Source organism: Oncorhynchus masou, chromosome 1 (assembly GCF_036934945.1).
Source record: "Oncorhynchus masou masou isolate Uvic2021 chromosome 1, UVic_Omas_1.1, whole genome shotgun sequence".
In the NCBI taxonomy this organism is placed as follows: domain Eukaryota; kingdom Metazoa; phylum Chordata; class Actinopteri; order Salmoniformes; family Salmonidae; genus Oncorhynchus; species Oncorhynchus masou.
The window spans coordinates 31,561,277-31,574,852 of NC_088212.1; the positions used below are offsets into that span (position 1 = coordinate 31,561,277).

General features: G+C 42.8%; 1 protein-coding gene across 1 annotated transcript; it reads right to left on the reverse strand.

The window, feature by feature from the left end:
- Window positions 1-2,835: 2,835 nt before the first annotated feature.
- LOC135541997 (bifunctional methylenetetrahydrofolate dehydrogenase/cyclohydrolase, mitochondrial-like) lies at window positions 2,836-9,370 on the reverse strand. Its single transcript, XM_064968550.1, has 8 exons — window positions 9,102-9,370; window positions 6,670-6,854; window positions 6,299-6,421; window positions 5,940-6,092; window positions 5,725-5,832; window positions 5,458-5,550; window positions 5,148-5,273; window positions 2,836-5,029 (listed from the first exon to the last, which is right to left on the reverse strand). The coding sequence occupies exons 1-8, from the start codon at window positions 9,179-9,181 to the stop codon at window positions 4,881-4,883; spliced, it is 1,017 nt and encodes a 338-aa protein (XP_064824622.1). The 5' UTR covers window positions 9,182-9,370; the 3' UTR covers window positions 2,836-4,880.
- Window positions 9,371-13,576: the final 4,206 nt, after the last annotated feature.

The window sequence follows — 13,576 nt, forward strand, 5'->3', positions numbered from 1 at the left end:
AGTACAGTCATAGATATGCACAGAAAGAGTTGTTTTTCACTTTCATTTTGGAGACATGTAGTGATCATGTCACAGCCAAACATTCACTGGAGTTTGATTCTCCTGTCCTATCTATACAGAATAGTATAAATGGCTCCTTCCTCCTTTCTACCATAACCTTGGCATCAGGTGTGATCCTGTACCTGTTCAATCCTAGTTTCTTCTGAAAGATGTTTCCGTCTCCCTTTGGTTTGCTGTGACAAGATTTTAGGGTAAATGTTAGGTATTTTTGGGGGGCAGAGGACAAGATTTTATTTTAACCCCCAAAAGCACACACCGCTACGTGGCCTTTGATGGTTTTCCATTTACCTTGTTGATCTCTTTGTGTCTCTCTTTACTGACAATCTCCTCAATGATCTCTCCTTCTCCCCTTATCAGCCTGAAAAACAAAGATAATACACTGCTCAAAAAAATAAAGGGAACACTAAAATAACACATCCTAGATCTGAATGAAAGAAATATTCTTATTAAATACTTTTTCTTTACATAGTTGAATGTGCTGACAACAAAATCACACAAAAATGATCAATGGAAATCAAATTTATCAACCCATGGAGGTCTGGATTTGGAGTCGCACTCAAAATTAAAGTGGAAAACCACACTACAGGCTGATCCAACTTTGATGTAATGTCCTTAAAACAAGTCAAAATGAGGCTCAGTAGTGTGTGGCCTCCACGTGCCTGTATGACCTCCCTACAACACCTGGGCATGCTCCTGATGAGGTGGCGGATGGTCTCCTGAGGGATCTCCTCCCAGACATGGACTAAAGCATCCGCCAACTCCTGGATAGTCTGTTGTGCAATGTGGGGTTGGTGGATGGAGCGAGACATGATGTCCCAGATGTGCTCAATTGGATTCAGGTCTGGGGAACGGGCGGGCCAGTCCATAGCATCAATGCCTTCCTCTTGCAGGAACTGCTGACACACTCCAGCCACATGAGGTCTAGCATTGTCTTGCATTAGGAGGAACCCAGGGCCAACCGCACCAGCATATGGTTTCACAAGGGGTCTGAGGATCTCATCTCGGTACCTAATGGCAGTCAGGCTACCTCTGGCGAGCACATTTGAGGGCTGTGCGGCCCTCCAAAGAAATGCCACCCCACACCATGACTGACCCACCGCCAAACCGGTCATGCTGGAGGATGTTGCAGGTAGCAGAACGTTCTCCACGGCGTCTCCAGACTCTGTCACGTGCTCAGTGTGAACTTCATCTGTGAAGGTAACAAAGAAACATCCCATCATTGACAACATAAGACAAAATGCTATTGCACGCCTGAGGTAGTGTGGTCTATAGCTGTTTACATACCACCACAGACGGAGGCTAGCACTATGACAGCATTGAGGCTTCTTAACAGCATCTACCCCCAAGCCATAAGACTCCTGAACATCTAGTCAAATGGCTACCCAGACTAGTTCTTGAATTTTTTCCTTCCTCTTGGCCTTTTCATCACTTGATGAGGATGAAGAAGAGCTTGACAAGGAAGATGAGGACCTTTTCATTTTTTTCTTCCCTTCTTTCCCATCTGAAGCAGACAAAGGTATAACAAAGGTACATTGTCGGCATTGATAATAAAATGCATTTCATTACCATATTCTCTGACACATTAGATAATATATATGTCTGTGTGGGGATGTGCATTGTCTGAAGCACTACACATTGTTGAACACGAAATTGAATTCTACGTCGGTTAGAAATGAGCGTTTGTTGACCCACTTCCTCGCTTCATACATCATTCAAAATAAAGTCCTGTACGTGCGCCATAGATGGTATAACTTGTGGGGGACTTTTATTTTGACATCAGGTAAGCAGAGAGGAAGTGGGTCGACAACATACCGATGTTTGGAAAGTCAGTTTAATAACACGTTCCATGAAATAGTTTGACAAGAATTCCCCCCGTTTTAATTACCAACCGTCCTAGTAAGTTGAAATGGAATTGTATTCAACTTCTGGCTTCCCACGGACTGTTTTTGAACAACCCAATGCCAAAATGAGCAACTCTGTAGTGTATCAGCGTTGCTAATAGGAGCTATACACATTCCAGTGTGACTGTTTAACGTTACATGCCTACTACTACTAATGATTTAATAATCGAGTGACGAAAACCTTAACGGAATGTGACTTTATTTAAAGGGGTCGGATTTGTACTGCTGCTGGACAGGGATGAAGAGGAACGTCTTCGCTTTTTCTTTTTGGATGTTTTGTTTCCTCTCTGCCTTGTCTGCTCGTATCCGCGGGACTGTCGCGCGATCTACTGCGCCCCAAATTCGAAAATGTACGCGGTGTATGCTAACGTTCGGTCAATCAATTAGTCGTATGTCTCTAAAAAATTGCCGATGTTTCTATAAATAAATGGAGAAATACAAAACATGTCCACTTCAAAACAAATTGTATTGTGCAACTGTTTTTATTCCACAATGCTTTTGAAGGATGTCTGCTTCCGGTTACGGTCCTCCTGCACACTGATCATATAATTTTATGAGCCGCCTATATTATGGACAGAGTATTTTGGCCAGTCATTGTCAGAATATTGTTATTTTTTTCTTATTAATAGGACTGATATAAAATCAAGATGTATATCATATCAAAACTATCACCTCCTAAGGGTTGAAATAGAGGGTTAAAATTAATGGATGATGTGATATTTTGTATCATTCCTACACAATGGAAATATAACGGCCTACCTGTAAATCTTTACAATAGAGATGACAGATCATATAGTAAGACTGATGTGTGTCTGTTGCAGAGCACCTGTTCACCCCCCCCCCCAAAAAAAAACACAACATGGCAATACAGTAATGAAGTCCATCCATTTGCAATAACATTTTATTTAAAAATTATATTTACAAAGGTATTTTTGAGGCACTGCAAATGTAAAGCTTATGGTGTGTTTAACACTTGTTTTTTCCTGACATTTCATAACTCTAGCCCTTAATCCTCTTAACTCACAGTGCTTGTGTGATCTAAAGGGTATTGTGGAGATAGACAGTCTATTTCTTGCTGGTCTCTCTTGCACTTTAATGCTTATAACATATTTGACAAATGAACGCAGAGAAATAAATAAACAGGTAGTTCAAATACAAAGTACATTTAAAAAATAATAGTGGCTTGCGAAAGTATTTACCCCCTTGGCATTTTTCCTATTTTTGTTGCCTTACAACCTGGAATTATTTTTTTGGGGGTGGTTTGTATCATTTGATTTACACAACATGCCTACCACTTTGGGGGAAAAAAACAGAACTTGAGTGTGCATAACTATTCACCCCCCCCCAAAGTCAATACTTTGTAGAGCCACCATTTGCAGCAATTACAGATGCAAGTCTCTTCGGATATGTCTCTATAAGCTTGGCACATCTAGCCACTGGGATCTTTGCCCATTCTTCAAGGCAAAACTTCAAGTTGGATGGGTTCTGCTGGTGTACAGCAATTTAAGTCATACCACAGATTCTCAATTGGATTGAGGTCTGGGCTTTGACTAGGCCATTCCAAGACATTTAAATGTTTCACCTTAAACCACTCGAGTGTTGCTTTAGCAGTCAGTATGCTTTGGGTCATTGTCCTGCTGGAAGGTGAACCTCCGTCCCAGTCTCAAATCTCTGGAAGACAAACAGGTTTCCCTCGAATTTCCCTGTATTTAGTGCCATCCATCATTCTTTCAATTCTGACCAGTTTCCCAGTCCCTGCCAATGAAAACATCCCCACAGCATGATGCTGCCACCACCATACTTCACTGTGGGGATGGTGTTCTCAGGGTTATGAGAGGTGTTGGTTTTGCACCAGACATACCATTTTCCTTGATGGCCAAAAAGCACAATTTTAGTATCATCTGACCAGAGTACCTTCTTCCATATCTTTAGGGAGTCTCCCACATGCCTTTTGGCAAACACCAAACGTGTTTGCTCATTTCTTTTCTTCAAGCAATGACTTTTCTCTGGCCACTCTTCCGTAAAGCCCAGCTGTGTGGAGTGTACGGCTTTAAGTGGACTGATACTCCAATCTCCGCTGTAGAGTTGTTCAGCTCCTTCAGGGTTATCTTTGGTCTCTTTGTTGCCTCTGATTAATGCCCTCCTTTCCTGGATGGTGGGTTTTGGTGGGCGGCCCTCTCTCGGCAGGTTTGTTGTGGTGCCATATTCTTTCCATTTTTTTAATAATGGATTTAATGGTGCTCCGTGGGATGTTCAAAGTTTCGGATATTGATCTGTACTTCTCCACAACTTTGTTCCTGACCTGTTCGGAGCGCTCCTTGGTTTTCATGGTGCCGCTTGCTTGGTAGTGTTGCAGACTCTGGGGCCTTTCAGAACAGGTGTATATATAATGAGATCATGTGACACTTACATTGCACACAGGTGGACTTTATTTAACTAATTATGTGACTTCTGAAGGTAATAGGTTTCACCAGATCTTATTTAGGGGCTTTCTTAGCAAAGGGGGTAAATACATATGCACGCACCACTTTTACGTTTTTAATTCTTTTGAGTTTTTTGAAACAAGTAATTTTTTAAATTTTGTTTTACCATATTTGGACTATTTTGTGTATGTCCATTACATGAAATCCAAATAAAAATCAATTTAAATTACAGGTTGTAATGCAACAAAATAGGAAAAACACCAAGGGGGATGAATACTTTTGCAAGGCATATATAGTAGCTGAATGGCTGAGTTGTATAAGTCTGAAATGGCGGGTGGAGATTATGAAAGTGGAAGGTACCAGCAAGTTGAGAATCCTAAAGCAATCATGTTTCAATCTTTGTCTGTGTGCAGTGGAGTTCGCCGAGTTGCTCAGAGTAAAAATGGAAGGGATGGTGGGATGGAATGTGTCACTTGATGAAGTCAGGTATGGCCTGTTATGAAGAGGCTACCATGCGGATCCTCTCAGCAGGAGTCAGCAGGAGGTTCTTAGCTGCCTTGATTGTGTTCTTCATAAGCATGGCCACTGTCATGGGTCCTACTCCTCCAGGCACTGGGGTAATGAAGCTAGCCTTTTGTCTCACACCTACACAGGGAGAGATAATGGGTGAGTGTTTGAAAGAAAATGTGTGTGAGAACACAGGTATCAGGATACATGTCAAATAAGACAAATTGTGAAGTCTGTCTAGATTAGAATCTCCTACCTTCAAAATCCACGTCCCCTACAAGTCTGTCCTTGCCAGTCACATGGTCATGCACTCTGTTTATTCCAACATCAATAACGACTGCTCCTTCTTTGATCATGTCTGCGGTGATGAGGTTTGGAATCCCTGAGATTAGGAGAGGGTTTAGAGTGAGATCAGTTTATAAGAGACCCTCCCAAGACAACCTCCTCAAGAGATACAAAAATAGCTCTATAAACGTACAGGAATATGCTTACAGATATGCAGAATAAGAGAGACAGGTATTAGACAAGGTAAAAATATATCTTCAGTAGGAGGAGAGGATCCATACCTGCAGCAGCAACAACGATGTCTGCAATTCTTGTGTGCTGACGGAGCTGTTCCTTTGGTGTGTAACGGTGAGAGATAGTGACCGTGGCATCACCTACAAAACCAAAACAATAAGTAAATGCCAGGGCCATGATCCACAAATTCCCTTTCAACTTCAATATTTAAACTTTAAGCGAAAACCCTGTATTGTCTCTATTACCCATTGCTAATCTACCTTTACATACACCCTATTACTGTAGGCCCTAGTTATCCTGACATCATTACTCACCCCCTGGCCTCTCATGGCGTCCATCCGAGTGCAGCAACATGGCAATGGGCATGCCCACATTCTTGGAGCGTCCCGCTACCACAACATTCTTTCCAAGGGTAGGAATTCCTGGGAACCAGAGATAAACAGTCAGTGACAGAGTTGACATTGCTCCCCATAAGTCTAATTCCATTCATATAACAGCGGGAGGTGAGAGATTCCTCCCACTACCTCACCTGTGCGTTTGATGATTTCCCAGACTCCCCAGGGAGTGGCGGGCAGCATGGTGGACTGGTCCAGGCACATGCGGCCCACATTGACCACATGGAAGCCGTCCACATCCTTGTCGGGGGACACAGCATTACAGATGCGCCGCTCGTCAATGTGTTCTGTGAGAAGACAATGAGAGTGATGGTTACAAGTCAGCATATACATGGATGTTGTTCAGTAAATAGGCCAAATCATTCAAGGATATGCCCATAATAGCCATAAATACTCAAAACAACAGCTTCAAACTGTCATTCCTTCTATGTCCCTATCCATATGTCCTTTCCAAAGCAATGCCTCGCCACCTCGCTCTAAAGTCACTACTTACCTGGCAGAGGCAGCTGCACCAGCAGGCCATCCACCCGGTGGTCTGTGTTGAGTTTGTAGATCAGGTCCATGAGTTCATCCTCAGAGATACAGGAGGGCTTCAGGATGGTCTCACTGCTGATACCTGTAGAGAAGAAAAAGAGAGGAATTATGAGCCCATTATATCCCCAACGAATATGAGCAGTGCCATAGATGAATGGTGACCAGGAAGAAAAAGAGAATTAGAAAGCCACACTGAAGAGTCATAGAATTCATAAACATAGTTTCAAAGTCATGTATGCACAAGCCAAGCTGATGTATGTACACTGCTGTGTAGAGTTCAGCTCCAACACAGCATTGAGTGTAAAGCATTGAGTGTGTGTGTTTACATACCAACATCAGCTGCAGCCCGGGTCTTATTCAGGACGTAGGAGTGACTGGCTACATTATCTCCTACAAGGACCACGCTCAGGTGGGGTCTCCTGTTGCCAGTGGAGACCCACTGTTCCACATCGGTCCTGGCCTCCTCCCGGATCTGACGGGCCAACTTCCTGCCTGAGATGACCACAGCTTCCTGTCTGTAGAATCAGAGGCAGATGTTAAAGGACAGCAGAACATGTAAACAGTCAGGGGAAAGTATACACTGTGGTGGGCACGTGACTTATAGTCCTGCAGACTAGTTGTCGATCCCAAAGTGAGAGTGCATGGCATACAACCAGCAAGGAGTGCCGCCATAAGCCAGCGATGGCCAAGTACAGTCATACCAAGTACAGGGCTCCTGGGTTCCCCATGCATGAGGAGTATGGTGGCTAAAAATAGCAAGACATGAGATACAATGTGGCTCAGGCTATTTAAGAAACGTATTGGAAACCCTATACCCTCTATTCACATTCTTGTCCAATGTGTTAAACTAGATGGCAGTGCTTATGTAATAGCATGCACACAGAGGAGTAATAACTGAGGAGTAATGAGCGGTCCACAGTGATGTAACCATCCCTTGATTCTGCCACAAGTAATTAAAGACCCATAGACATTCAAATCTTCTGTGGGGGCAGGATAGCAAGTCCTGGAGGAGACTCCACTAGGGCATGACATTTGGCAACAACACCCCCACTGCCCAGCTTCCAACACACACACGGAGAATGAACATAATATTTTAGTATTTTTGGACAAACCTTATTGGAAATGTGTTGAGTTCTCAGCAAACAGTTGACAAGTGACAATGTTAATGAGTAGTTAACCTCTGACAGGATAAAGTACATGAGTGGCCATCACAAGCAATTGGAGAACTGCAAATGCAGAGCAGACTCAATAGGCCTTAACTTCTACCCAAAGAATACACCTTTGACAAAAATGCATATACTTTTCTCACTTAGCTGCCTTTCCTCCCAGACCAGTTCTACTTCACATAGTACCAGTACCATGCTCGGAAAAGGATTTGCAGCAGCCCCAAATAATTAAGATAGTTAGCTTTGAACTAGAAGCCAAGCCAATGTGTTTTAACATGTTTTCCAGTTATGGATGGATCAGCAAGGCTGTGCCAACTCTTTTCCCAAGTATGGGCTTTGTCTTTTTTACCTTTATTTAACTCGGCAAGTCAGTTAAGAACAAATTCTTATTTTCAATGACGGCCTAGGAACAGTGGGTTAACTGCCTGTTCAGGGGCAGAATGACAGATTTGTACCTTGTCAGCTTGGGGGTTTGAACTTGCAACCTTCCAGTTACTAGTCCAACGCTCTAACCACTAGGATACCCTGCCGCCCCGTCTTGATGCACATTTGAAATGTAGCCCCTACAACCCTCTAACTAAACTCTGCATGTTTTCATTGTTCCCCTCTAGTCAGTGACTGATGTAGACCTGTGACACCAGATGTGTGCAATTCATTATCAGGTAGAACAGAAAACCAGCAGGCTCCAGACCTCTAGGGTAGGAGTTGAGTACCCTTGCCCAACAGGTTTGCCTTCATGTAACTTGTATACTTGAGTTACATGTATACTACATGTAACTCAAGTATACAAGGTCTGTTGTTATGGTTTTATAAACTCGTGTATGTTTTGTTTTTTTAAATACTGTCCTATGTTGACCATAACCTTCTACTCAAATGCATCATGAATTTGCATGAGTCAAAAGAGACTCATCTCCTGCTAGATTAAAAGTGGCTAAATCAGTTGTGATGTAAATCATGTGAATAGTCACACGTGGTTTATGTTTCTGGGTGACTGTGTGGAACATTACTTGGCCTTAAGGAACGTGTTGCATTAAGGAATGACTCAAATAAAACAGGGGTTCTTGGAATTAATTGAATACATTTAGGCAAACAGTTACAGCACATAATAGTCGGCAAACGCCAGTTTTAAAACACACAGGACATAAGAATACTGATCACTTTGTTTGGTGACAACGTTCCCCCACTGGGAACTTGCCTGCCTACAATACACACAATGCAAGTGCCCTGTGCGATTTCATCAGCCATGCAAAATTGCTGTGATACCGGCATAACGTTAGGGGGCGCATTACGAAGATCATTGATTCAATATCGCTCTTCGCTACAATGTATAATTTAAAATGTTACATAACGTTGTCATCAAAGCACAACCAGAAACGTTGTATCCGCAGAGACATCAGGTAACCGTGTACAGGATAGAAAACAAACAAGGGAAAGTGTGGCGCTATGGGTAACGTTAAATATCATTGACAATGAGAAAATACCGGGTAGGCTACCTTCCAAAAAGAAGAAGCATTTTTCATATCGAAAGAAAGTAACCTATCATAGTCCTCCAAGACAGATAAATAATCTATTTGACATCTCAATGTTAATACATACCTTGATGCGGACATATGTAGACTGCACACTTGATGCTTCGATTGCTGGCAGAATTTTCTCAGAGCTCTCAGCGTTGCCATGTTTACTGATCTTGAAAAGTAATCCAACAATGAGTTAATAAGGAAGAAAGAAGCGAGGGAGCCTGGAGGAAGTAAACCCGGTCTGAAAGAGCATCGCCTGTAAGGAAGTTTGAGAGGGCTCGAGATGTTTTAAAGGCTCATGTCCCCCTCCAGCGCTGGCTGCTGGCACTGAGCATATTCTCAATACGTCAGTTTCTAGGCATGGGCCACACCTCTAAATGGGTCCTTCTATTAACTAGCGTACCAGTGAGCATTTCTTTTCATGGACAACTGTTTGGACCGTTACAAAGTCATTAATAATAGGCTGGTTAGACTAAACTCTCCTTCCAGACTCAGATCAAACATCTCCAATCCAAAGTTAAATCTAGAATTGGCTTCCTATTTCTCAACAAAGCCTCATTCACTCGTGCTGCCAAACATACCCTTGTAAAACTGACCATCCCACCGATCTTCGACTTCGGTGAAGTCATTTACAAAATAGCCTCCAATACCCTACTCAATAAATTGGATGCAGTCTATCACAGTGCCATCCGTTTTGTCACCAAAGCCCCATATACTGCCCATCACTGCGACATGTATGCTCTTGTTGGCTGGCCCTCGCTTCATACTTGTCGCCAAACCCACTGGCTCCAGGTCATCTACAAGACCCTGCTAGGTAAAGTCTCCCCTTATCTCACCTCTCTGGTCACCATAGCAGCACCCACCTTCAGCACCCACCTGCAGCACGCGCTCCAGCAGGTATATCTCTCTGGTCACCCCCAAAACCAATTCTTACTTTGGCCGCCTCGCCTTGAAGTTCTCTGCTGCCAATGACTGGAATGAACTGCAAAAATCTCTGAAACTGGAAACACTTATCCCCCTCACTAGCTTTAAGCACCAGCTGTCAGAGCAGCTCACAGATTACTGCACCTGAACATAGCCAATCTATAACCAATTTGTAAATCGCTCTGGATAAGAGCGTCTGCTAAATGTCTTAAATGTAAAATGTAAATGTAGCCCAAACAACTACCTCTCCCCCCCACTGTATTTATTTATTTATTTATTTTGCTCCTTTGCACCCCCATTATTTATATCTCTACTTTGCACATTCTTCCACTGCAAATCTACCATTCCAGTGTTTATTTTTTATTTTTTTTACTTGCTATATTATATTTACTTCGCCATCATGGCCTTTTTTGCCTTTACCTCCCTTATCTCATCTCATTTGCTCACATTGAATATAGACTCATTTTTCTACTGTATTATTGACTGTATGTTTGTTTTACTCCATGTGTAACTCTGTGTTGTTGTACGTGTCAAACTGCTTTGCTTTATCTTGGCCAGGTTACAATTGAAAATGAGAACTTGTTCTCAACTTGCCTACCTGGTTAAATAAAGGTGAAATAAAACACATTTTACAAATAAATTAATAATAGGCACATTTTTGTCATGTGAGTACATTAGATAAGTGTTTGTTACCTGAGAGAGAGAGGTCATGAGCAGATGAGCTCCCACATTGTTCAGCATGTTTTTAAAAATAGATTTAGAGTTAGACAAACTTAGATTTTTGGGGGAGGGACATATTCAGGATGTTACCCTAAACAACATAACCTTCACTCCAAATCGAAACTCCAAACCTACAGCCTGATTTTTGGATGGAATTTAGTTGGAATGCTTCCTACACTCTGCTTATTATTCATAAACTATACATCAAATCCTCTGGCAAACAAGCAGAGACCTGAAAACAACATCCAACCTGGAGCTGAATGAGTAATGCTTAGTCTGAAACAACAAAAACATTACTTTTAAAAGCCAATTACAATGATGTATTTGACTTAATAAGGACTGAATGCTCAGGCTATGAAGCTTTGCTAGGACAAAGAGTTCAACTTCAATTTGGCTTGAGTGTGAAGCGAGAGGTGTCGAAGTCTTTTAGCCCAACAAATGGCAGGCTACCCCACCCAGATCCAGAGGCCTTGAAGCCCCCTCCTGCTGTTCAAAGACCATCCACTGGTATTTTCTACAAGAAATCTGCCTCCAGAAATGAAAGCTTCTCCCAAATGGGTGACACCTACTCCCATTGCCTGCTGCACTGCTGCTTGGATTTCACCTGGCAATCTGCCCAGGCCTGTCTCCCCCTTGCTATTTTGCTATTTGACCCATTACTCTTGCATGCTTTGTTGACTACGAACTTTCTTTACCCAACCGTGGGACAGACTATGTTTGTTCCTACACTCAGGACTCTGACTCTCTATTGGTTACACAGACTTTGGCCTCCCATCCTATACTAAACACCTCTCGCCGGCTTTGTATTCATGTTACCTGATGAAATTGATGTACAATATGATCTTGTTGCCATCTTATGAACATTCAGATATCATAAATCAGCACTGCAGAGCTTTCCCTGTCCTATGCGATGCCTTGATTGTATTACTGTTGATGTTATCTGGAAATGTGCATGTACACCCTGGCCCATCCTCTGTTGCTAGCCCCAATTCTGACTTGTGCTCTGATATCAGCTTCACTGATTTCTGCTCTCGTAAAAGCCTGGGTTTTCTGCACGTTAACACTAGAAACTTATTACCTAAAATGGAGCAATTGAAAGTGTGGGTTCACAGCTCCAATCCAGGTGTGTTGGTCATTACTGAGACCTGGTTAAGGAAGAGTGTTTTGAATACTTATGTTAACCTTTCTGGATCTAACCTTTTTTGGCAAGATAGATCTTCCAAAGGTGGGGGAGTGGCAATCTTTACCAAGGATCACCTTCAGTGCTCGGTTGTCTCCACCAAGTCTGTCCCCAAACAATTTGATTTGCTGGTATTAAGTACTGTATTAAACTTTAAAATAGCTCTTTGTTGACTGTTGCTGGGTGCTATCGTCCTCCATCAGCACCGGTCTGTACCCTACCTGCCCTAAGCTCTCTCCTGCCCCCCTACACCAAGTCTGAATTTGTCCTGCTAGGTGACCTACATTGGGACATGCTTAAACTACCTGACCAAGTCCTAAAGCAATGGGACTCCTTAAATCTTTCTCAGATTTTTACCAATCTCACAAGGTATGACTCCAAACACCCAGAAAAGGCTACTCTTCTTGATGTTATCCTCACAAATAGTATGGATGAGTGATGGCCATGCGGCATAGGCAAGATGCAGTAGATGGTACAGAGTACAGTATATACATATCAGGTGAGCAATGTAGGGTATGTAAATATTATATAAAGTGGCATTGTTAAAAGTGACCAGTGATACATTTATTACATCCAATTATTAAAGTGGCCAGAGATTTGAGTCTTGTATGTTGGCAGCAGCCACTCAATGTTAGTGATGGCTGTTTAACAGTCTGATGGCCTTGAGATACAAGCTGTTTTAAAGTATCTCGGTCCCAGCTTTGATGCACCTGTACTGACCTCGCCTTCTGGATGATAGCTTGGTGAACAGGCAGTGGCTCGAGGGGTTGTTGTCCTTGTTGATCTTTTTGGCCTTCCTGTGACATAGGGTGATGTAGGTGTCCTGGAGGGCAGGTAGTTTGTCCCCGGTGATGCATTGTGCAGACCGCCCTACCCTCTGGAGAGCATTATTGTTGTGGGCGGAGCAGTTGCTGTACCAGGCTGTGATACAGCTCGACAGGATGCTCTCGATTGTGCATCTGTAAAAGTTTGTGAGTGTTTTAGGTTACAAGCCAAATTTCCTCAGCCTCCTGAGGTTGAAGAGGCGCTGATAACAAGTTCAAACAGGTGCCATTAATACAGGTAACGAGTGGAGGACAGAGGAGCCTCTTAAAGAAGAAGTTACAGGTCTGTGAGAGCCAGATATCTTGCTTGTTTGTAGGTGACCAAATACTTATTTTCCACCATAATTTGCAAATAAATTCATTAAAAATCCTACAATGTGATTTTCTGGATTTTTTTTCTCATTTTGCCTGTCATAGTTGAAGTGTACCTATGATGAAAATTACAGGCCTCTCTCATCTTTTTAAGTGGGAGAACTTGCACAATTGGTGGCTGACTAAATACTTTTTTGCCCCACTGTACCTGCTGGAGTGCGTGCTACGGGTGGGTGTTGTTATCGACCAGTGAGCTGAGATAAGGCGGAGCTTTACCTAGCATAGACTTATAGATGAGCTGGAGCCAGTGGGTCTGGGGATGAACATGTAGCGACGGCCACCCGACTAGAGCATACAGGTCGCAGTGGTGGGTGGTATATGGGGCTTTGGTGACAAAACGGATGACACTGTGATAGACTGCATCCAGTTTGCTGAGTAGAGTGTTGGAGGCTATTTTGTAAATGACAATGCCGAAGTCGAGGATCGGTAGGATGGTCAGTTTTACGAGGGTATGTTTGGCGGCGTCAGTGAAGGAGGCTTTGTTGCGAAATAGGAAGCCAATTTTATTTTGGATTGCAGATGTTTAATATGAGT